Source organism: Lipotes vexillifer, unplaced genomic scaffold, assembly GCF_000442215.2.
Source record: "Lipotes vexillifer unplaced genomic scaffold, Lipotes_vexillifer_v1.1 scaffold21, whole genome shotgun sequence".
Taxonomy (NCBI): Eukaryota; Metazoa; Chordata; class Mammalia; order Artiodactyla; family Lipotidae; genus Lipotes; species Lipotes vexillifer.
In genome coordinates, this window is record NW_006774065.1 from 1,886,167 (window position 1) to 1,909,698 (window position 23,532).

At 38.9% G+C, this 23,532-nt stretch overlaps 1 protein-coding gene across 2 annotated transcripts in view; it reads left to right on the forward strand.

Annotated features, from left to right (window-relative positions):
• The window catches only part of MPHOSPH9 (M-phase phosphoprotein 9), a 52,239-nt gene extending 29,190 nt beyond the window's left edge, over positions 1 to 23,049 (forward strand). The window contains exons 14-24 of one of the 2 annotated variants that reach the window (XM_007448674.1): positions 6,750 to 6,797; positions 7,707 to 7,771; positions 9,178 to 9,279; positions 14,475 to 14,609; positions 15,467 to 15,642; positions 16,772 to 16,918; positions 17,732 to 17,852; positions 18,648 to 18,751; positions 19,418 to 19,665; positions 19,970 to 20,038; positions 22,492 to 23,049. In XM_007448674.1, coding sequence (XP_007448736.1) covers positions 6,750 to 6,797; positions 7,707 to 7,771; positions 9,178 to 9,279; positions 14,475 to 14,609; positions 15,467 to 15,642; positions 16,772 to 16,918; positions 17,732 to 17,852; positions 18,648 to 18,751; positions 19,418 to 19,665; positions 19,970 to 20,038; positions 22,492 to 22,593 — 1,317 coding nt within the window. In that variant the 3' untranslated portion in view covers positions 22,594 to 23,049. The remainder of the gene's footprint in view (positions 1 to 6,749; positions 6,798 to 7,706; positions 7,772 to 9,177; positions 9,280 to 14,474; positions 14,610 to 15,466; positions 15,643 to 16,771; positions 16,919 to 17,731; positions 17,853 to 18,647; positions 18,752 to 19,417; positions 19,666 to 19,969; positions 20,039 to 22,491) is intronic. The other variant, XM_007448675.1, reaches the window with a different exon arrangement.
• The last annotated feature ends 483 nt before the right edge of the window (positions 23,050 to 23,532 follow it).

Sequence of the window (23,532 nt, forward strand, 5' to 3'; positions counted from 1 at the left end):
TTTTTTGCGGTACGCGGGCCTCTCACTGCTGTGGCTTCTCCCGTTGCGGAGCACAGGCTCTGGACGCGCAGGCTCAGTGGCCATGGCTCACGGACCCAGCCGCTCCGCGGCATGAGGGATCTTCCCGGACCGGGGCACGAACCCGTGTCCCCTGCGTCGGCAGGTGGACTCTCAACCACTGCGCCACCAGGGAAGCCCGAAGCTTATTCTTTACATTTGAACGACTCAGAAATTGGAATGCATCTTTATAGTGTCATATTTTAATTGGCAGCACTTTTTCCTCTTAGTATTTTAGTAAACAGTATTAAATAGCATGATTTCTAGTTAGTGGTGTCTTAGACTTTAAATATGATATACTATCATTTATAAATGAATCAGAATTCAGTGTTTCTTATGTCTATGCAAATATTTTTCAAAGCTAAGCTGCAGTGTTCAGTGATTGCATTTCCTTTCTCTTACAACTTTTATTTTTCCTAGACTTAATAATTGGCTTGTCTCTTTATCTGCTTGCTTAGTTTTTTTACATGCATAGCACTTCCTTTCCTCCCGCCTCCCCAGTATCCTTGCTTCAGTCTGAACTGATTGCCCTTTGAGGTCTGATACACAGATTTCTAGGACTTGCCTTTGTCATCATCCTGGGAATTGTCTTCGCTTCTTTCCCGTAAAAGGACAGAATCTGTCCTTTTGTGTGGATTCTATATCTTCTTTCTTGGTTTAACTCTGTTTTGCTAGAGTACATCTCCTGAGAAAAAGAAGGCATAAGAGACAAATTTTGAGGCCTTCCATATCTGAAAACTTTCATAGTTGCAGTCACATTTTACTTTTTAAAAAATACTTTATTTTTTAGAACAGTTAGAATTACAGAAAAATTGAGGAGATAGTGGAGTGTTCGCATATGCCCCACACCATTTCCCCTGTTATTAACATCTTGCATTAGTACCATACCTTGGCCACAAATAATGAGCCAATTTTTTTTTTTTTAATGTTTGTTTATTTTGGCTGCTCCGGGTCTTCGTTGCCACACGCAGCCTTCTAAGTTGAGGTGTGCGGACTCTTGGTTGCAGCATGCATGTGGGATCTAGGTCCCCGACCAGGGATCTCACCCAGGCCCCCTGCATTGGGAGTGGGAAGTCTTACCCACTGGACCACCAGGGAAGTCCCAATGAGCCAATATTGATACATTATTATTAAGTAAACACAGTTTATTCAGATTTCCTTGCTTTTTTCCTAATGTTCTTTTTCTGCTCCAGGACTCCCTCTAGGAGACCAGATTACATGTAGTCTTCATGTCTTCCTAGGCTCCTCTTGGCTGTGACAGTTTCTCAGACTTTTCCTGTTTTTTATGATCTTGACAGTTTTGAGGAGAACTGGGCAGGTATTTTGCAGTATGTCCCTTGGGATTTGTCTAATATTTTCCTCATAATTAGACTAGGGTTGTTAGGAGGAAAATCACAGAGGTAAAGTACCATTTTGGGCATATCATACCAGCAAGCCCTCTGTTTTTTATTCCTTTATAGTCATTTTAGTAAAGTTTCAGGAGGGAGTGCATGTTAACACTCCATTCAGTGTGCTATATTTGATTAGAACTTTACATGGTTCGGTTATTACTGTTCTCATTCATACACATTCATAGTGTAATTTTAGTGTGTGTGAGAACATGAGCTCCTGGTTTTTAAAATGTGTACTTCTTAACATCAGACCTACAGAAAGTTGCAAAAGTTGTGTGAATAACTTTCATATACCCTTCACCTAGATTCTGAAAGTTAACATTTTATAATATGTGCTTTATCATTCGGCCCACATATAGTTTAAAGATTTTTTTCAAAAAAAAAATTTTTTTTTCCCAAACTTTTTTAAAGTTAGAGATATAATGCATCTCTATCTCTAAACACTTCAAGGTCTGTTTCTTAAAAACAAGGGCAGTCTTTTATATAACCATAGCAAAATTAGGAAATTAACATTAATATAGTAATCTAATTTATACATGCCATTCAATTTTTTGCAAATTATACCACAAGTATTCCTTATACCAAAAGAAACTTTTTTTCCCTTGTTCGGGATCCGATCCAGGACTACGTGTTGCATTGAGTTGTCACATCTCTTTTATCTCCTTTAACCTAGAGCAGATCCTCAGTTTTTCTGTCTTTTATAACCTTCAAACTCTTTGAAGATCATAGACTAATTATTTTATAGAACTACTCCTTCTAACATGGTAGCCTCTAGCCACATGTGACTATTTAACTTTACACTGATTACAGTTAAGTAAAATAAACAGTTCAGTTCCCCAGTTGCACTGGCCACATTTCAAGTGCTCAGCGGTCACACATAGGTAGTGGCTGCAGTGTTGGGCAGCGTGGGGGGACTGCATCCGTCATCGCAGAGAGTCCGTTGGCCAGCACATTGTGGAATGGTCCTTAGTTTGGGTGTGTGTTTCTTCACAGTTAGATTGGGTTGTCGTGATGCACAGGAACCCCTCTTAGCACTTCCTGTTAGGAGGCACGTGTGAACTGTGTGGCTGTCAACTCCAGCCACTTGGTGAAGGTGGGGTTTGCCAGGGGTCTCCACTGTAAAGTTATGCCCTGCCCCTCCTCCACTGCAGTTAACATGTAATTTATGAGAGGGTAATTTAAGGCTCTGCAAATCACCTTTTTCTCATCAAACTTTTACCCACTAGCTGTAGCTTGCCCTGATGTGTCTTGCCTGAAACCACTAATTACTGTGGCGGCTGCCAAATGGTGTTTTTTCTATTTCTATGATTCCCTCTACATTTTACTGCAGGGAGTAGTCCTCCTTTCTTCTTTATTTCTGCTTATCAGAGTGGACTCATGGATTCTGATTTTATTCAGTGAGGTAGTCTTTTTTACCCTTTATTATTTTGATGCTTTGTCTTAGCTTTGGCCTGAGGGGTACGTGTGAAGCTGGCTTCTGTGACCTTTTGACAGTTTCCCGTCATTCTAGACTTCCTGCCACAGCCAGGTGTTCCAGGCCCATCTTGTACTTTTCTAGCCCGGGCCCTAAGTCAGTCATTTTTCCCCCGGAGCCCTGGTTCCTTTAAGCGGAAGGTGGTATTTAGAAACTTAAGATCTAGGTATGTTCATTGCTTCTGGGATGTCATTGTTTTTAATTAAAAACCCATCATTGTTTGAGTAGCAGTGAAGCACAAAGGATAGGTAGAATGTTGTTTTCAGCTGAAATTGCATGAATATTTCCAGGGATAACACTGACTTTTTCCACATTTATCATGTCACATATTTTAAGCACACAGAAAGGTATAGAGTAATGCATTAAATCCCCATATACCGGCCATCCGTAGATACTGTTGAAAGACACTCTTCTTTTCCTCTCTCTCTCACCCTAGAGGTGCCTGCTATGCTAAATGTGCTCTTGGTTATCCCCACTCTGTTCTTTTTACTTCTACTATAAATGCACGTTGTTTTAAACAATATATAGTCATGTTTCGTATGTTCGTAAACCATATATGAATTGTATTGCACTGTATCCTTCTACCACCTGTTTTTCTCTCAACATTGTTTCTAAGATTTGCCGTGTTGATACATGTAGTTTTTATTCTTTTTTATTTAAACATTTGTATGTGAAATATTTCTGGTATATACAAAGGTATAAAGAATAATATAACAAATACATGTAGACCGACCCACCACCCACCTTAAGAATTAAAGTACTGTAGATGCCGTTGAGGCCCTCCACGTACCTTTTCTGATCACCTCTGCCTTCTTAGAAGTAATTGGTCTGAATTGGTCTGAATGGTGTGAATGTCATTCCCATGTCTGTCCCATGTCATCATATTTGTATGGTTACTTAGTCAGTGTTGTTTGTTTGGCATATCTTAAAACTATAAATGCTATCATACTGTATTTACTGTTCTGAAACTTTTTTTCCCTTGTAAGACTTATCCAAGCTGATACATACAGCACTAATTCACTTCTTTTCATCCCTATGTCGTATTCCATTGTGTGAATATTCCACAATTTATTTATCCATTTTCCTGCTTCCAGTTTCTTTTTGTTGCTGTTATGAGCAGCACTGCCATGACCATTCCTATATACACGTCCTGTGCCAACGTGTGCAAATACCTCTAGGGTATTGTTGCAGTTACCAGAACTGCAAAACAAATGACCCCCAAACTGGACATACTCTGCTCATGGGCTCGGTGGTCTAGGAACTTGGACTGGGCTTAACAGGGACAGCTTATCTCGGCCCAGCATTAACTGGGACCTTAGCTGGAAACTCAGAAGCTGGGCCTTTGATGATGGCTGTCGACTAAGGCTGCAGTTCTTTCCATGTTTGCTTCCATGTGGCCTCATTTGGGCTTCTTTGCAGCATAATGGCTGACTACTAAGGACAGGCGTCCTGAAAGAGCTTCCTGACAGCCACAGTGCCTTTCATGACTAGCCTTCTGCAAGCTTTCTAGCATCTTCTTTTTATCCCTGGTATTCTGAAAGTCCATAACAGTGTTTGGGGCATAGGTTCTTCCAATCTGGAAATTAATGTCTTTTAGTTCTACAAACGCTGATGTTATTTCTCTATTAATTTCCTGCCTCTCTCTCTTCTCTTTCTCTGGAACTTTTATGAGTAGTTGTTGTATTGCATGGGTTGATTCTCTACGACTTATTTATGTTTTAGTGTTCATCATGGCCTCTTTGTCCTTTATCTTCCAGTCTTAGTATTAATTATGTCTTTTCTCATTGTTACTTTCTAAGAGCTCTTTATTCTCTGATTGCTAGTTTTTCAGAGCTTTCTGTTCTTGTTTTGTGACTATAACGTTGTTATTTCTCTGAGGATATTAATAATAGCTTTCTTTTTTTCTAAAGATTTATTTATTATTATTTATTTTTGGCTGCATTGGATCTCCTTTGAGGCACGTGGGATCATTTGTTGTGGCGCGTGGGCTTCTCTCTAGTTGTGGTGTGCGGGTTTTCTCTTCTCTGGTTGTGGCGCGTTGGGTTCCAGAGCACGTGGGCTCTGTAGTTTGAGGCATGTGGGCTCTAGTTGAGGCACGTGAGCTCAGTAGTTGTGGCACATGGGCTTAGTTGCCCCGTGGCATGTGGGACCTTAGTTCCCTGACCAGGGATCGAACCCACATCCCCTGCATGGTAAGGCGGATTCTTTACCACTGGACCACCAAGGAGGTCCCAATAATAGCTTTCTTTTGATACTTTCCTTTAGTTTTGGTTCATTATTTCTTCTAAGTTAACCTTTCATTTTGATTTGAAGTCTGTTTCATATGGAATTTTTTTTTTTTCAAATGTTGGTTCTTTGGTAGATTCACATTTAAGAGGGAGGCAGTAGAAAGCTATTTGGAGACTCTGTGTGCACAGATGGGACTTACTTCCTGGTACCTTCACTTACAAGCAGTTGTAAGTGATGCACCAGGCATTTGGTTGGGGAACCTCCAGGTGTAAATGTGTCTTTTTTTCTGGGGTTGTTCAGTTTTCCCAAAGAAAAGTCTTTGGTTTCTTGTCTGGAACCTATCAGCCAGGCTCTGGTGGCAGTGAGGGAGGGGAGAGTCAAGTGGGTCTTTTTCTTTTGAAGACTTTTCCTTAGTCATTTTCTCTTTATCTCTTTGCCTCCCCCTCACACCCTGCTATCATACTTGTGTTTCCAAAGTTGCGTTTTTCTCTCACAGTCATGTCTTCTATGCCCTATTGCCTGGCTGAACAGTCCACTGCTGTATGGGTTGGGAAAGGGCCCTGGGCGCTAACCCAGGACTTTGAACCGGTTTCCTGTGGTCAGCCCTGTGCTTCAACCCTGCCCACCACTGAACCTGGGGTTCAAGTTGTGAGCCTCTCAGGGTTATGAAGAGATCAACCTACTTGCCATTAGCATCCTTTATTCAGACTCTGGAAGTTGTAGCCTTGTTGCATCTTCATTGAAATCTCTCGCTCGTTGCTGTTACCTCCTTTGTTTTCTCTTTAATTGCTTCATTGTTAATTTAGTGGGATCTCTGGATAAAAAGAAAATCCTGTGATGAATCTCTCTTCTTTCACCAGAAGTCTCACTTATGTATTTTTAAATAAATTACCTAATTATATTAGACTTTGGGGATTGTACCTTTACTCTGTGGAACTAACTTAACAAAAGGTAGTGTGCAACAGATCCAAAGAGAACAATGCAAATACATTTTAATCTTTTCAAATACTGCTTACTTAAAGGGCATTGACTGAAATAAATTATTTGTTTTACTTTCTATTTTGAAATAAATTCAAATTTACAGAAAACTTGCAAGAACTGTCGTACTCCTATATCCTAGGATCCCCAGTTAGCATTTTGCCATATTTGCTTTATCATGTTACATATATATATATTTTTTTCACACACATACACACACACATATATATATATATATATATATATATATATATAAAATTTTTTTTTTTTTTTCTTGAACCATTTGAGAGTAAGTTGTAGACGTTGAGCCCCTGTACTTATATACTTTTGGTATGTGTTTCCTAAGAAATACATCTATAGTCACAGAAAAATTATCCAAATAAAGAAATCTAATACTGATGGAGTCCATATCCAGATTGTTCCTTTATGTTACCTTTTTCCCCAGTCCAGGATCTATTCACTTATCTCTTTAGTTGCCTTTAATCTGAAACAATGTGTTAACCTTTTTCTTTCATGACACTGGCATCGTTGAAGAGTAAGGGCAGTTATTTTACAGACTGTCCCTCCGTTGATATTATAATATTTAATTTTGTGGTGCAATTCTTTGTTTTTCTTTGTAGCTTTTAGGAGAGTATGAGTCCCTTGGAAAAGAACACGAAAGAGTAAAGGTAACAGTTGATCATTCATGTTCTGAACTTCCTGTCGGGGCAAAAGCATTAGTTTGGAAGTCGAGAGACCTGACCCTTTCCCCCTTTGTCTTCCCCTCCTCTGTCCCCATCTGGCTCTGAACTAGACCGCTCACTTATCCTCTCGTGTCCGTTTCCTTATTTTCAAATAGCTGCCCATTTAACTCACAAATTTGTTAATTTAACAAATATTTATTGAATGGCTATTGCATTTGAGATGAGATGAAATTTTTAGAAGAGGATAAAATACCATACAAATGCAAATAATTATTTAATACTATTTAAATATAAGGTTTTGTTTTTCAAAACATTAGCTTTTTGTGGGGTTGAGTTAATTATGTTTAAATTCTTAATTAAAACTCTGTTTGGGATCTACGTATTTGAATTCATTGAAACCCCACAATAAGTAAATGGGGTCCAAGTAGTTCTGTTGCATAAAATGCAGGGTTGTGATTATTCAAGGTTAGTGAAAAGGCCTGCCTAGCTAGGTAGCCAAGACGTCTGGGGTTTCAGGGGCCAATTGTTATATCTGAAATCTCATCATTGCAGGTATTCACTTTGCCTTTTACTGAGGTTTTAGTCAAGTTTGTGTTTAAAATATGTCCACTTTAACACTGTTTCTAATCAAGCAAAGCATAATAGGCTTTGCTTATTAAACAGGGGGCTTACACACAGCTATTTGTATAAACCAGTACTTTGCTGGTCATTTTTTCCCTTGAATTATGTATACTGGCTCTGTGGCTGATGCCATACTTGCTGAGTGTCTGCATAATTTTCTTTGTAGCTCTCTGGTGTAGTCTTAGATTAGTTTTATATTATATATTTTAAAATAAAAGGAATACATCTGAATATTTATCTTCAGTTATCTGAATTTTTCCTTTATTTTCATAGGATACATTAAATAAAACTGAGAACAAATTGCTTGATGCACATACTCAGATTTCTGATTTGAAAAGGTAAAATATATTGTCTTACTAATAAGCAAATACCTCTAACTGTTCTTTCAGGCCTTAAATATGTGTCTGTATTAAAAGTGATGAAAAAAGCTTTTCTTGGGGATTTTTAAGCACTTTGAGATTAGATTTTAATCCTCATCTTCCCTTCACCTGGAAATACATTTGATTTTAGCTAAAGATTTTTAAATGATTAGAATATATTGGTGGCTGTGCCTGAAAGGTGTGCATGTCCCCAAACATTATGTATTAATTAGCACAGGTAAAACCTAAGTGATATTAAATCATTGAAAAGAATCTTAAGAAGTAGTCTAATTCACTGAATTATCTTTGTGCTCCAAAAAGAAAATAGCATTCACACCAATTTTGTGGTTAGCTACTTTCTTAAAGACCTGGTTTGAGGACTGTATTCATGATCTGATTTGCTTACTTAGGGAAGGAACAGTCGTTAAGTGGTCCCTATGGCAAATGATTAGATATTTCTAATTGGCTTTAGTGTATATTTTTGTAGTTTTATTTGGAGATAAGTGATGTCCCTGACTTAGAGATTTTATTGCACTCTTAAGGACTTCTCATAGGGAAGAACAGGAACATTGTCTAGCTTTCTTGTCTGCTCAAGTCTTTTCTGTGAAGCATTCATTTCTAGGGATCGTTTGTTACCAGTTTGGTATAAGCATTAGCCCTGTTAGAGCTTTCTCCCTCAAACCTTCCTTGCAACAGAGTAGGTAAGAATTTAAGTTTAAAAGATGAGATGGAGACATATTCAAAGTTTTAAAAGACAGAAAGAATGCCAAGATATCCGCCAAACAATTAACTGGCCACAGTGCTTATTTTCTCTTGGTAAGCTTGAAGATAAGCTTTTATTCTGAACACAGCACAAATCAGATGAGCTGCCTATAGGCTGAGAGTTTTTCAGAACAGGAAGTTCTTTTTAATAGCTCTGCTTTGGATAGTAAGCCTGCTTCCTCTTTTGTGAGAGCCTTACCCGTCTATATTTCATATGAATACATACGTATTAGAATTAAACATGTTAGAATTGCAATTTATTTGACTGCTGAATTTATTTTATTTTTATTTAAGTTATACTGTGTTTGGATCTGTAGTAAAATTTCTAAATTTTTTTTTTTACTTTCTGTATTAAATGTATTTGTTGTTCCCTTTTCCTTCCGTTGTAGCATATGAAATGCTCCTGTATAGAGTTTCTTCTATTTGCCTTCCTATTTATTCTCCCTGATTTTTTTCAGCTTTTTAAAGTGTAATGTGGCTTTTTACTATGAAGAAGGTTTATGCATGTGCAGCTCTTTTGTCACCCCTTTCCTAGAAGTATCTGTTAAATAAATAATTTGTAGTTGAGCTGTATTTTAAGTTTGTTGATATGTACTTAATTTATCTTATTGCTTTTGAATTAGAACAATTTCAAAACTTGAAGCTCAGGTCAAGCAAGTAGAGCATGAAAATATGTTAAGTCTTCGTCATAATTCTAAAACTCCTATGAGACCCTCACGTGCCAAGTAAGTTACTTCGTTTAATCTCTCTGTAAAGCTAGTAATAGGTGCACCCTGTAATTGAATTGAGACACTCATCTGTCTAAATCGTGAGGAAGACACAGTTAAATGTCATCACAGAACCTGATGCGTAGAAACATCTAAGTGTTAGATATTGTGAAAGCTCATATGCAGAGGCATTTGCCGAAAGGTAATGTAGAATCAGATTGGGAGTGACGAGAATTGGGATGTTTTATTTGTTTTTGACTCTGCCCAGCTGTGTGACCTTAGGCAGATCACTTAATTTTTTGGAGCTCAGTTTTATCATCTGTAAAAACAAGGACATTGGGTTAGAACATCTCAAAAGGTCTTTTAGCCCTAAACTTCCAGAAATTTTATTCCCATGTTAATGGAAAGAATTATGAAGATGGATCTGCATTAGGTTGTGTGGATTTTTCTTTTTAGTTTTTCCAAATTAGCTTTGTTATAATCTAAGAGCATTATCTTGATGATTCATTTACACAGTAAGTTTTTTTCATATTAGAATTGTTTTTATTGTGATTTTGATGTAAATAAAGAGTATTAAATGAGTAGGTCATAACTTCCTAATATTGATGTTTTATCAGGAAAAAATTAACTTGCAAATGTTAACCTAAGTTGTAATTGTCAAATGAGAAACTTTTTCTAGATCTTTACTAATTAATATTAGTAGGACATAATGAATTATTGAAAGGTAAGATAATGTAAATAACTGAAATCGGACATTTGAGATTGAACAAAAAGGAGGGCTAAAGTTGGAGTCAGGGAGGGGCCTTTCTGTGGAGGGACACGTTAGTGGAGAGGGAAGACATGCAGAGTCGTTCAGGTGGGAGGTGTGGAGGGAGGGGTGTTCCAGGCAGAGACTGTGCTCTGCTGAGTCCTGAGGTAGGAAAGAGCTTAGTCTTATGTTTGAAGAACCCAGAGGAGGCTCATGTGGCCTGACTGTTCCCGGCAAGGGACAAAGGAGCCCCAGATAAAATCACAGACCCATCATACATAGCAATGGACAGACGAGGCAGGGCTAGTGGATAGATGGCGCTAGCTGGGTGGTGGCCGTAGCAATGGACAGACGAGGCAGGGCTAGGGGAGAGATGGCGCTAGCTGGGTGGTGGCCGTAGCAATGGACAGATGAGGCAGGGCTAGGGGGGATGGCGCTAGCTGGGTGGTGGCCGTAGAAATGGACAGACGAGAAGATTCTGCATGAATTGGATGGCAAGGTCAGAAAGGGAGGCGTCAGGTCAGTCCTTTGTTTCTGTCTTGAACAGCTAAAGGTGTAGCATTGAACCAGGGAGGAGATGGGAAGAGCAGACCATGGGGTAAAGATCAGAATTTACGTCTTGAAGATTTTAGTTTGAGATTCATGTAAATTCCAAGTGGAAATCAAGCAGGTGATGATAAATTTCCATTTGGAGTGCAGAAATAAGGCTGGAGTTATAAATATTGGAGTCGTCTTTGTAGATAGGGCTTAAAGCTATTGGATGGATGCGTGTGTTTAGTGAGAAGGAAGCCCAGGACAAAGCTCTGAAGAACCCCAGTGTTTTGGTGTTGGGTAGAGAAGGAGCTGGCAAAGGAACCTGAGAAAGAGCTGCTGGAAACCAGGAGAAAGACTGAAGCAGCCATTAAGAGAGCCAGTGAGATGAAGAATGGGGGTCTGTTGGATTTGTAAGCTGGAGATTCCTGATGACCTGGCGAGCAGTTGGCATGGAGTGATCGAAGCGGAAGGCAGTTGTGAATGTATTGAAGAGTGAATGAACACAACCTAGATGTCTAACAGCCTGAATGTCAGTGTATTGTGATACATCTATGCATAATACTGCTCAACATGACAGTGCACAGACTAGATTGGTGGTTGGCAAACTACAGCTCCCCAGCCAAATCTAGCCTACTGCCTGTGTTGTTTTTTTTTTTTTTTTTTTTTTTTGCTCCGGGCTGCACGGCTTGCAGGATCTTAGTTCCCTGACCAGGGTTTGAACCCGGGCCCACGGCAGTGAAAGCGCCGAGTCCTAACCACTGGACTGCCAGGGAATTCCCATACCACCTGTTTTTGTAAGGCCTGTGAGCAAAGAATGGTTTTTGTTTTTAAATGTTTGGAAAAAGAAAATCAAAGAATAATATTTCATGACACCTGAAAACTATATGAAATTCAGCTTTCAGTGTCCAGAAATAAAGTTTTATTGGAACATACCTAAGCTTATTCATTTGTGTATTGTCTATAGGTGCTTTGTGCTGCAGTGACAAAGTTGAATAGTCGTGACAGAGACTATCTGGCCCATAATACCTAAAATATTTATCATCTGGCTCTTTACTCACAGTTGCCAACCCCATAACTAGCCTGTCAACATGGTTTAATCTTAAGAACATAATATGGAACACAACAAAAAACTAGTTGCAGAAGAAATTGGGTACTAGTTATATCGACTTCAGCATGTAAATCAGCTCTGCAGATCTTACAGGTCATACAGATGGAGTAAAGGTGTAAAAGCACTCATGGGGATGCTGAACACAAATTTAGCATGAACGGTTGCTTTTGGGAAGAATGAGGTTGGAAAGGTACACGATCAGTTGTATCTGTATTGTTCTGCTCCGTAGAATTCTAAAGGATATACAGCAGAGAATCAAGATTTTATAAAGCGGGTTGGTTGGTGCCTGAGTATCATCTGGATGTCTTCATGCTTGAACTATTTTACATTAAAAAATTATTTATTCATTTTTAGCTGCATTGGGTCTTCGTTGCTGCACGCAGGCTTTCTCTAGTTGTGGCGAGCGGGGGCTACTCTTCGTTGTGGTGTGCGGGCTTCTCATCGCGGTGGCTTCTCGTTGTGGAGCACGAGCTCTAGGCGAGCGACCTCTAGAGTGCAGGCTCAGTAGTTGTGGCGCACGGGCTTAGTTGCTCTGCGGTATGTGGGATCTTCCTGGACCAGGGCTTAAACCCATGTTCCCTGCATTGGCAGGCGGATTCTTAACCACTGCGCCACCAGGGAAGTCCTACATTTTTTAAGTGAACAGGAACCAAAAAGGATTAGTATCCAGAATATAAAGGACTTCTACAAGTCAAAAAAAAAAAGAGAACCTCCTCAATAAAAAAGTGATAAAAGAATATGAACAAGCTGTTCACAGAAAAAGACTAAATGGCTAATGAAAATGAAAAGATGCTCATTTCACTAAAAATCAGAAAATTGCAAATGAAAACAGTAATGGGATACCACTCACACCATCAGACAGGCCAGTCATTGTAAAATTTCACAGAGATATGAAGAAACAGGAACTCTCAAACTACTGGTTTGACTGAAAATTGGTACACCGCATCTGGAGAGTGATTTGTCAGTATCCAGTAAGACTGAAGGTGAGCACACCCCAAATTCCACAGTTCTAGTTTAAGGTGTTTACCTTCGAGAAATTCTGGCACATGTTCATTCGAGCATTGTTGAAAGGTGATACATTAGAAACTAAACATCCACCAACAGGAGAAAGGATAAATGACTTGTGATGCAGTCATACTGTGGATAAACTATTAAAATGGTAGAGCTGTAGATATTAACATGGGTAAGTCTCAAACATAACGTTGAGTAGAAAAAGCAGCATTAAAAGGATGCGTACATTATGCCCTTTATGTAATTTTAAAAATGCAAACAACCATATATATGCTATTTATGTCTTACAATTAAAAACACATATGGTAAAGATGTTAGCATTTATTAAAACTAAGTATGGGCAAGTGCTTGTTACAGTACTCTGTAATTTTCTAAGAATGTTTGAAATGATTCTTAATTTAAAAATTGAGGGGAAAAGGAGTGACTGGGAGCTGAAATGAAAATACTGATAGATAAAAGAGGCAACTCTTAAAAAGTTTGGTTGTGAAAGGAAGCAGAGAGAGGAAGACAGGAGTTCCTGTCCCGTGGTTTCTATTTTCTCTCTGGAGTGTGATGCAAGGTTATCACCTGACGGTCAAGGCTGGGGCGAGAGGTTTGAGGAGAGTGGAGAGGGTGTCAGATAGTCATATTGGGGAATCGGAGCTCCTTAATTACGGAACGATGTGTTGGCAGCCAGCGTTGGGTGTCCACTTGAGATAGTGATAGTGATTCTGTGGTGATACCCCAGTCTACACAGCTGGGCAGCTTTTTTCCAGCAAAGCTCAACTGTAGGAGTACAGACACAGAAGAAAAGTGAGCTCATTGTAGTCAGACAGGCTTAGGTTTTGCTGCCAGTCAGATGCGATGGCAAGTGAGCAGGGAAGGGGGTCCAGGCGATGAGTACTGGTTACCAGGAGCGTGGGCTGGGGAGGTGGTGGGAGTGGGGTGAAGGGGAGCCCGACAGCTAGGAGGGGCTGGTGCACAGGGAAGGGGAGGCCCAGGGTCATGGGCCCCGTGGTGAGAGCGCCATGGGGATGCTCGAGCACGGGAGCCAGAGCATCTTTGGAGCTTTGATTTCTGAAGGGAGCTGCCTTCTCTGGGATGATGCGTGCAGTGAGCGTCCTCTGAAGGGGCGACTGAGCAAGGGAGTCGGGTCGTCGGCGGAGTTGGGAGCAGCTCCCGTGTGCGCGTGGAGGCTGCGCGGGATGAGGGCAGGAGGCGGTGTGGAGAGGATGAGGCCTCGAGTGACCGGAGTGTATGGTGGGGTGAGCCTCAGTCTGGCCGGGCTTCACAGTCACAGGGAGGAATGTCATGGTCTAGAACTGCACTGTTCAGTACAGCGGTGCTGCCCACCACAGCTGTTTAAATCTAGCTGCGTTGCAAGCATTCACGAGCTCGTGTGTATGTGGCCGGTGGCCACGGTATCGTACTGTGCACATGGAGGGCGTTTTCTGTCTTCACAGAAAATTCTTTCGGCAGTGCTGGTCTGGGAGGAACAGGCAAGGTGCTCTTGCTTCACCTTAGGGCCCTGAGCTCGACGGGGCATTAAGGGTGTGAAGTGCGGTGAGGGGCTGGGCCGGGGTGTTCGGAGCCGGGTACACGTGACGGTACCTAAATCTTGACTGTTCTTCTGAAACCAAGAATAACAATTCAGTTGGAGCTGAAAACTGTAAAATAGAGTTCATCTAGCTAAAATAAGATTGTTTTATGCTGTTTTTAAATTCCTGTGTAAATGTGGAAATAATATTTCAGAGCAGGTTGTTTTCTGTATGTGCTCAGTCTAAACTGGAGCACAGATCGTGCAATGCCTGAGAACACTTCTCGTCCTCACAGCACACTGGCGAGCTCCGACGTCAGCCGGCGGAAGTGGCTGATCCCGGGAGCAGAGCATTCCATCTTCACTGGGCAGCCTCTGGACACGCGGGACAGCCAGGCAGACAGCCAGCCGGAGGACACCTGCCTTCCTGGGTGAGACAGCTCCGTCGAAGATCATATTTAGAGACTGTTAGGTTTTCTTAGAGATTTCAGTTGCCTTTCAAAGTTCAGGAAGTTGTAAAGAGCCATCTCCTTGTTCCTTTTATGTCTTAATTTTGATTTTTACTTTATTTTGAAAGCCTAGTGCTTTTCGGAAATTTTCCTTTTGTAGGCCTTGTGGAGCTATCTCCACCTGTGCCGCTGGCACAGTGCTGTGCCCTGTGCACGGGCTTACAGTTCGGACAGGAGGTTGGTCCTCACCCTCCAGATAGCTGAGTCCCCCATGAGCAACCTCGTTCATTTACTCCAGAATGCCATATAAATATTTTACTTCTGAATGCTCTAGGCTGTGAAAAGGATTGGGAAGCACTGTTCTGTTGTATTCAGGCTCAATTTTATTGATTTGCCTTGTGAAGCATATGCATTCATTGTGGAATAACTGTCAACCCTCATGTGATTCCCCTAGTAATCCCAGTAAACCACCTTAGTTCAGGCTCTGCTACAACAAATTACCCTTGACTGGGTGGCTTAAGCAACAAGCAGTTATGTCCTCCAGTTCTGGAGGTGGGCAGTCTGAGATCGGGGTGCCAGCATGGTTGGGTCCTGGTTCTGTCCTCACATGGCCTTTCTTTGGTCCATGTGTGCAGGGAGAGATCAAGATGTCTCTTCCTTATTTTACAAGGGCACTAATCCCAGCTTGGGGGCTTTACCCTCGTGATCTCATCAAAACCTAATCACCTCCAAAAGGTGAGGACAAGAATTTGTCATAAGAATCGCATTCAACATAAGAATTCTGGGGAGACACAAATATTCCGTTCATAGCACCCTGTGTCTTACCATTATTATTTAAGGTACCATTCTCCTCTGGAAAAGCATCCTTCACCTGGAAGTTCACCAACAAGTTTATTGATAAAAAAACAAAGAGACACTTCAGACACACCAATCATGAAAGCTTTGAAAGAACTTGATGAAGAAAAAGTATTTAAAAATTGGGGCACACAGACGGAGAAAGAGGATACCTCAAATAGTAAGTATTTTATTCCTTGTTTGATAGAAATATAGATATATAGATCTCTTCCCCTTTCTCCCCCAATTATATTGCCTTCTTAAAATGAAATGCCTCAAGTAATAAAATAAAAGGTTAAATTTATTTTTATGCTGTTTTGGCCCCATTGCAGACAGTTGAATCCCCTAGTTGTTAATTTTTTTTTAAGTAATTAATTAATTAATTTGGCTATGACGGGTCTTAGTTGCAACACGTGGGATCTTCATTGAGGCATGTGGGATCTTTTGTTGCGACGTGCTGACTCTTCATTGTGGCACGTGGGCTTCTCTCTGGTTGTGACGTGCGGGTTTTCTCTCTCTAGTTGTGGTGCTCAGGCTCCAGGGCGTGTGAGCCCAGTAGTTGTGGCACGCCGGCTTAGCTGCCCTGCGGCATGTGGGATCTTAGTTCCCAGACCAGGGATTGAACCCCCATCCCCTGCATTGGAAGGTGGATTCTTTACCACTGGACCACCAGGGAGGTCCCCCCCAGTTGTTAATTTATCATTGTCATCACATAGGTACCTTTTCAAATGACATATTATGTTCTGATTATTAAAGATTTACGTGGCATTCTTAAGGATATTTGAAAACTTTCCACATCAAAAAGTTATGACAGGCATTTGGTGTTCATAAAGTGAGATGTAACATTTCCTACTCTCCGTTTCTTGCTTACTGAGCATCTATCAGTAGGACAAGAAGTATGTTTAATACTGTTTATTTCACAGGTCCGGGCACTTGTACTTGCTCTGGTGCTTATTTGGTTGGGCCTGCTAATTACGTCATTAACGTCTTTGTCTTTGGCATTGCCTTTCCAAAGCAGTATCCGCTAGTAAATAAATTAGTGACCTGCTTTCTAAAAATAGACTCTTGAAAAATCACCTTGAATGCCAGTTGTAAACAGAGAACCAGAATGAATTCATTAAAAAGTCCCACGTTTTTCTTCATCAAGCATTTTTTAGCATTGTAATGTGCATTTTGCAAGTAATCATTATAATCTAGATGGTGAGAAGAATTGCTTGCTTGATGTAACCATCTGTTAATAAAAAGCAGATAACTGAAGCTAGGTTTGTTTTGTTTTTTTGTTTTTCTTTTTTTACATTTTTCTGTTACAGAATTAGTGACTCCTCAGCCAACTGACACTTCAGTCAATGCAAGTCGGTCCCCAGAGAAAGGTGCCCAGCAAAGACAAAAGAGATTTAATTCTGCTTCACAGAGATCGTCATCTTTACCACCTTCAAATCGTAAATCAAGTACTCCAAGTAAGAGTTAGAGGTTTATGTCTCTTGGGCTTGGAAGAGTGGCATCTGAGCCATACACACTGTTTGATGCTTTCTGTGTCCCTTACACTCTTCCTAGCACCTAGTACAGTGCTCTGAACACAGAATCCCTAAATACGATCTTGTTCAATAACACCATCTGATTGCACAGTTACTATGACTATAACTGAAGAAATTCTCACTGTTTATCAAAGTGAGATTTTTGAGTGTGTCCCACAAATGTTTTGCAACTAATACCACTTAACAGTTTTTGAGACAAACTCAACTAGATATTTTGACAACTATCTAATTAAACAGTAGTTCAAACAAATTAAGCTAGCCTGAAAAATGATGTTTTTTTCCATATATTTACCTAAGGTTACTCAGCATTAGTCACCTTTTTCTTTAGCCAATTATAAGTATGGTCTTAAAGTTAAGCATTGGGCCTCTGTATCCTTAATTTCCATTTCCATAAGTGCTGAGGAGATTCGTGTATGACTGTGTTATTAGGAATGTTCACTAGTGCACTGGTGTTTCCATCTTATTTCCAGTCGACTTCTAAAATCCTGAAAAACCAGTTTTGAGTCAGAGCGCTGCAACTACAGTCCGATACACTAAAATCTTGCCAGTGGTTTCCTCTAGATGTTAGGATTATGAACTATTTTTACTTTGTATACTCTTATTTATCTTTGAAAAAGTTTTACAATGAAAATGTATTCTTAGTTAGAAATAAGGTACTGAAAAAGAAGCTATGCTCTGCCAACCTAGCACATACATAGAAGGAACAGACTGTCTCCTCTTCGTTTTCCTCTGTAGCGAAAAGAGAGATTATGTTAACACCAGTGACTGTGGCTTATAGTCCAAAGCGATCCCCTAAAGAAAATTTGTCCCCAGGATTTAGTCATCTACTTAGCAAAAATGAAAGCAGCCCGATTCGGTAAGTTCTCTAAAATTGTTGAATAAAATATATATAGTATTGATTTTTTAAAAATGTCAACTTATGCCTCTAGCTGTCACTAATTTTTAAGTTGTTAATGGGGATTCTGTGGATTTAAATCATTTAAATAAATGTCATACTAAAAATAAAAAAGTACTATAATACGTGAAAACAGTTTTGAAGTATGTAAACTGGCTCCTATAAAATTTAAATACTGCCTCAGAACCTCTTCCAGCTTTTGGATATAGAATGATAATTCTTTGTTTTCCTGAAAATGTATAAGATACAGGGAGAATTGGGGGCCATTTGTACAAGAAGTGGGCTGTCCTGGTATGGCCCTGGCACTAAACACAAGTTTACCTGTGCTCCTGAGAAAGTTCTCTCTGAAGTGTGGTTGGGAGTGGCTGTGGGGGGAGGGCCACTGACCCCTAAGACATGAGGGCTGGTGGCCCAGCTCCGTCAGGCTCTTGGGGAAAATTACCGAAGCACATTGAACCTCAGTTTCCTCTTCTATAAAACGGGGATAATAATGCCTACCTGCTTATTTCATATGGTTGTTACAAAGATCGGGTGAGATAATGTATTGGTAAATGCTTTAAGTCGCCAGTATGTAAATATAATTTTGTGTTATAAAATATAAATTAAATTTCAGTTAAAAAAAATTATATGACCACCTTTCTCTTTTAAAAATACGTGAATATGTAAGTTAACTGGATGCCAGCTCATCTTTCTAGTGGAGATAGGGAACGTCAGTTAACACTTTTTTTCTCACAAGTAACTTGCTTCATTCAATAGATTTGATATACTTTTGGATGATTTAGATACTGTTCCTGTGTCTACAGTACAACGTCCCAATCCAAGGAAACAACTCCAGTTTCTTCCTCTAGATGACTCAGAAGGTACCTTTTCCTAAAAAAATGTTATGGTTTTAGTCTTTCATTTTGTGAGTTTCTGGTATCTTTTCAAGGTTCTAAGTGTCATTATATCCTGCACTTAGATCTTTTTTTACCCAAGGGCCTCTAAAAATAAGCATTTGTGACACTCATATTGTGTCAGTGTTGTTATGCTCATTGGAAAGTTGGGAAACCGAGGCACAGGGGAATGTTAATCTTTAATTACCAGGGCCATACTGTTCAGTTTTTTATATTCTGTAACTTATATGCACCTTCTTTTTCTCATTTATATTTTAAGTTTCTTTTTCTCACTTATCTTATAAAGTTATAAGATAATGTATGTGAAATCACTTGGGTAGGCCCTTAAAATACTAACTCTGTAATGTTGGTTATATGTCCACTAAATGTGTTGTTTAGTTTTTAAACTTTTTTTTTGCTTTAAGTTTATTTAGGGAAGTTGTGAAGATTGTCAAACTGAGGGCAGGGCTTTTAGAATTCTGTGGAGAAAATAACTGAGTATCTATGACTCATTATGTATCTCTTTTCATTACATTCTTTTTGGCCGTGTAGCAGCCATTTCCAGAAAGTGGAGTTGGGTAACATATTTAGTATGTACATGCTCTGTTAGAAGAGCTGATAAGAAATAAAAGAAACTTCTTTTCTCTCTGACAGAAAAAAAATACTCAGAAAAAAACACTGACATCCATGTTAATCATAGCTCTTCCCCCGAACCGTTGCCAAGTGGAGTGAAGAAAGTCTCCGTGAGATCAGCCTGGGAGAAGAATAAACCAGTTAGCTATGAACAGTGTAAGCCTGCCTACGTACCACCACAGGGTAATGACTTTGAGTATACAGCAAAAATTAGGACCCTAGCTGAAACGGAACGGTTTTTTGATGAACTTACAAAAGAAAAAGACCAGGTAAAAACAAACATAAAAAAATGTCTTAAATCTTTTTCTGCACCTAATGCTTATGTCTGAGGAATAGTCAGAAGGGAATTATTGAGTCAAACCCAGGAAGTTACTGTGGATGCCACACAAAGCCGCACTAGAAACGTGTGTGAGCCAAGCTGTTGTTGCTAATTGTGACAGAGGGAACTTATGCGAAGTTGAGATGGACAAGAAAATACTAGGCTGAAGTCTTTTGTCTCCATTCTGTTATAAACCTCCCTGCCACTAATTGGAATTCTCCTGTTTTTATTTAAACATTTTTCTGTGTTAACAGATTGAGGCAGCACTAAGCCGAATGCCTTCTACTGGAGGACGAATCACTCTGCAGACAAGATTGAATCAGGTGAAGTGTCTTACCCTGAGTCTGCTTCGGAGGCTTGGTGCTAGTCAGGGCTCCATTTAACCACGATGATTTTTTAATATCACAGTTTTTAGGCACACTGCAACAGTCGGTCAAAACTTTTAGCCTTTACAGGAAGTGTTTGGTAATGATAGCATATTTTATAACTGCATGCTAGCTTTCAGGAACAAAAAGTGATTTTACCTTTATACTTCTAAGAAAAAGGTGTTCATGCCATCATGTTTTCAAGAACCTAACTTGGGAGCAAATGGCAATATGTCTATTAACAGATTTTACATTTTTAAGGCTCTCGCATTAAATCTCCCTTTTTTGTGTTTGTTTTTTCCTCCCCAATCTGCAATTTATCTCTGAACCCCTTTCCATTTAGTAGACATGTAAAACAGTGGCACTTTGCAACTGGAATAGATGTGAGGTTAAAAAGAGAGGTGTGATTCCATTATTGAGCAGGAGATGGTGCAGGCGAAGTGGGCCGTGTACATTTTTTTTAGTTGCTTTTCAAAGAGAATTAAAATGCATGAAACCATGGAACATTTTAAATCTCTTTTTGTAACATTTTAAACATAACAGCAATGATATGTCTCTTATATAACTGCAAGCTTTGGCTTTTCAATGCCTTAATGTCAGGAAAAGTTCAGTTTCAGATTGATCTGTGAGAAAGACACACAGAAAATAGCAGAGGTCTTTTTCTAGGGCCTGTATCCTTAACTTCTCTTTTTTTCTGACTTTCTTTCATTTTTTTTTTTGTTGTTGTTCTGAACATTTTTATTCAATAATTTGTCAAAGTCAACACATGAAATTCATTTTAAAATAGTTTACTGGGGGGACTTCCCTGGCGGTCCAGTGGTTAAGACTCGGTGCTTCCAATGCAGGGGGTGCAGGTTCAATCCCTGGTCGGGGAACTAAGATATCCCGCATGCCGTGAGGTGCAGCCAAATAAATAAATAAACAAACAAACAAATAAATAAAATAAAACAGTTTACTGGGAAAGCAGAAGGAAAACTTGTTCATACTCTAATTCTAAATGTATCTGAAACTTCTGTTTAATATATTTTTTTTACATAATGATGATAAGCTCTTAAAATAAGACTTAAAGGGCCCTAGGTTCTGTTCATATATGTCAAAGCTATTTCAATCCAGTAAGAAGACAAATGGCAGCAAAAAAGGGCTGAGGATGCTTGTGTATGATTCATAAGTAAAAAAGGTAAAATTGGGCAAAAAATATTGAAAAATGCTTGGCCTCACCAATGAGTAAAAACAACCCACACATTTAAACAAAAGCATCATTTTTAAAGTATCACATTGGCAGGTATTTAAAAACAAAAAACAAAAAACCACCAGAACCTGGGCTAGGGAAAAGCTTATCCTTGTACACGCGAGTGGAAGGAGAAAGCGTCACAGACTTTCTGGAGTTCAGCTTGACATGTATCCAAAGCTTTAAAATTTTACACTTCTTTGGACCTAGCATTTTTACTTTTGGGAATGATTCCTAAGGCAGTATTTATAGGTGTGTGTAGAGGTATGTTTCAGAATATATATTGCAGCATTATTTGTGATATATGAAATTAGAAGCAACCTAAATTTCAACTAAAAGATTCTTGATTAAATATGGTATATCTGATGGAATATTGCACATTAATTACAATGATGTCATAAAGTATATTCCATAACAAGAAAAGTTAAATTGAAAAACATTCTGAAGTAGAGTTTGATTCTGATTTTACTTTTCTTGAAACTGGTGTTCCTATCTGCAGAAAAAAACAGGAAAGGGGAACAGTGGTTATTTGTTACTTCTTGCTCGTCTGTCTTCTAAAAATTCTAAAACGAACGTGTAATTTTTTTTACAATTTAAAGTTGTTGAAGAGAAAATTTTTAAGTTTTATTTCAGGATACCATTGGAGTTAATATCTAATAAAGTATCTAAAATGATGAATATATATTCCAGGTACTATTTAACAGTAGTACTATTTATTTAAAAATAGCGTTTGTTACACTGACTCATTGTGAAATATCTTGTTTCTTGGAAAAGTCTCCTCCAGCGTTTTCCCTCTTTTTTAACCTAGAAATTTTTGTCAGAAGAAAGTTATCTGATATACTTGTAAGTGGGATACGGCACCAGTCAGATGTGTCCGTTTCTTCTGGCGAAATGTGTGAAGAACCTTCTAGGTTCCTCTTATACTGTTCTCAGTTCAACGGAGTCAAATAATTCTCTCCTTCTATTTAAAGATAAGCAGTTATCTTGAATGGTTGAAAAGTTGATTTATGTTTAGTTTAAAAGAAATAAGGTAAATGACGATTTGTGTAAAAACCAAAATGATTGTAATTTTGATGTTTATACTTGCTCTTTTGCTGAAAGAAAAGTCATTTTGGTGGTAATTATAGAATCGGTGAACTTGATGTAGAATTCTAATTAAGTTTTTTCCATGATTTTCACCCAGGAAGCCTTGGAAGATCGTTTGGAGAAGATTAATCGAGAGCTGGGTTCAGTTCGTATGACATTAAAGAAATTTCATGTTTTGCGCACCTCTGCAAATCTTTGAGATTTGTAGCCATTAAATGTTGAGACAGTTTTGTTTGCACTAATGTGTAATTATGCACTCAGAAAAGGCAAACTATTTTGTACTGTTTATAAGCTTTCACACAGTAGTTTTACAATCATGCTATTCTTTACACTTGCTATTTTATACTTCAAATGGCCACATATTTTCAAGATATTTTTGTTATGCTCAGGAATCTCTTGTATATTTTACTATTTAAAAAGTATTATTTTTAAATAGTATATATATCCAATTTATATCAAGAATAAGGAAATGTAAATAGGGGAGACAGCTTTGTTTCTAAACAAATAGTGTTATCCTTTTACCATTAACTTTGCACACCAATTTTATAAACTTGTCCTACGTTGTGAATATGATTCTTTTTTTTTTAAATAAATGCTTAAGAACAGCTTCCGTAATGATAGACTAATACATGCTGAATGCAAAAAAAAAAAAAAAAAAAAAAAAAAAAAAAAAAAACCAAAAAACAGCATACCCTGGATTTAGTTGTGTTGAAGTTTTTTAAAAATAGTAATGTAATTCGTGTTTGAACCGTGTCTTAGAGTGGATATTGGAATAGTTAATAATGGAAATGTTGGAAATAATGGAATATTGGAAAGCTTTGAAAGTAAGAATATCTCATTTTGTTTCCCTTAAACTTCATTATTTGTAAGAAAGAAAAATGATAGAGATGTAATTCTCTAATTTTGTGATAGATGTAGTACTTTTCAGAAAAGTTTAACAACTGGGGACTTGTAGCTTTCTGCCCATCATTCTGAATGTAATTTGTGTCCCGCCCTTGACAATGAGGTGATAAAGCTTGGATGGAAATACAGGCCACCACTCAGGTTGTAAGAGCAACCCCAGTTTCCTCAGTGTACGTGTCCTCAGCTGTCAGATCGTCATGAAGACATTTTTAACCCCTCTCCGCACCCCCCCACC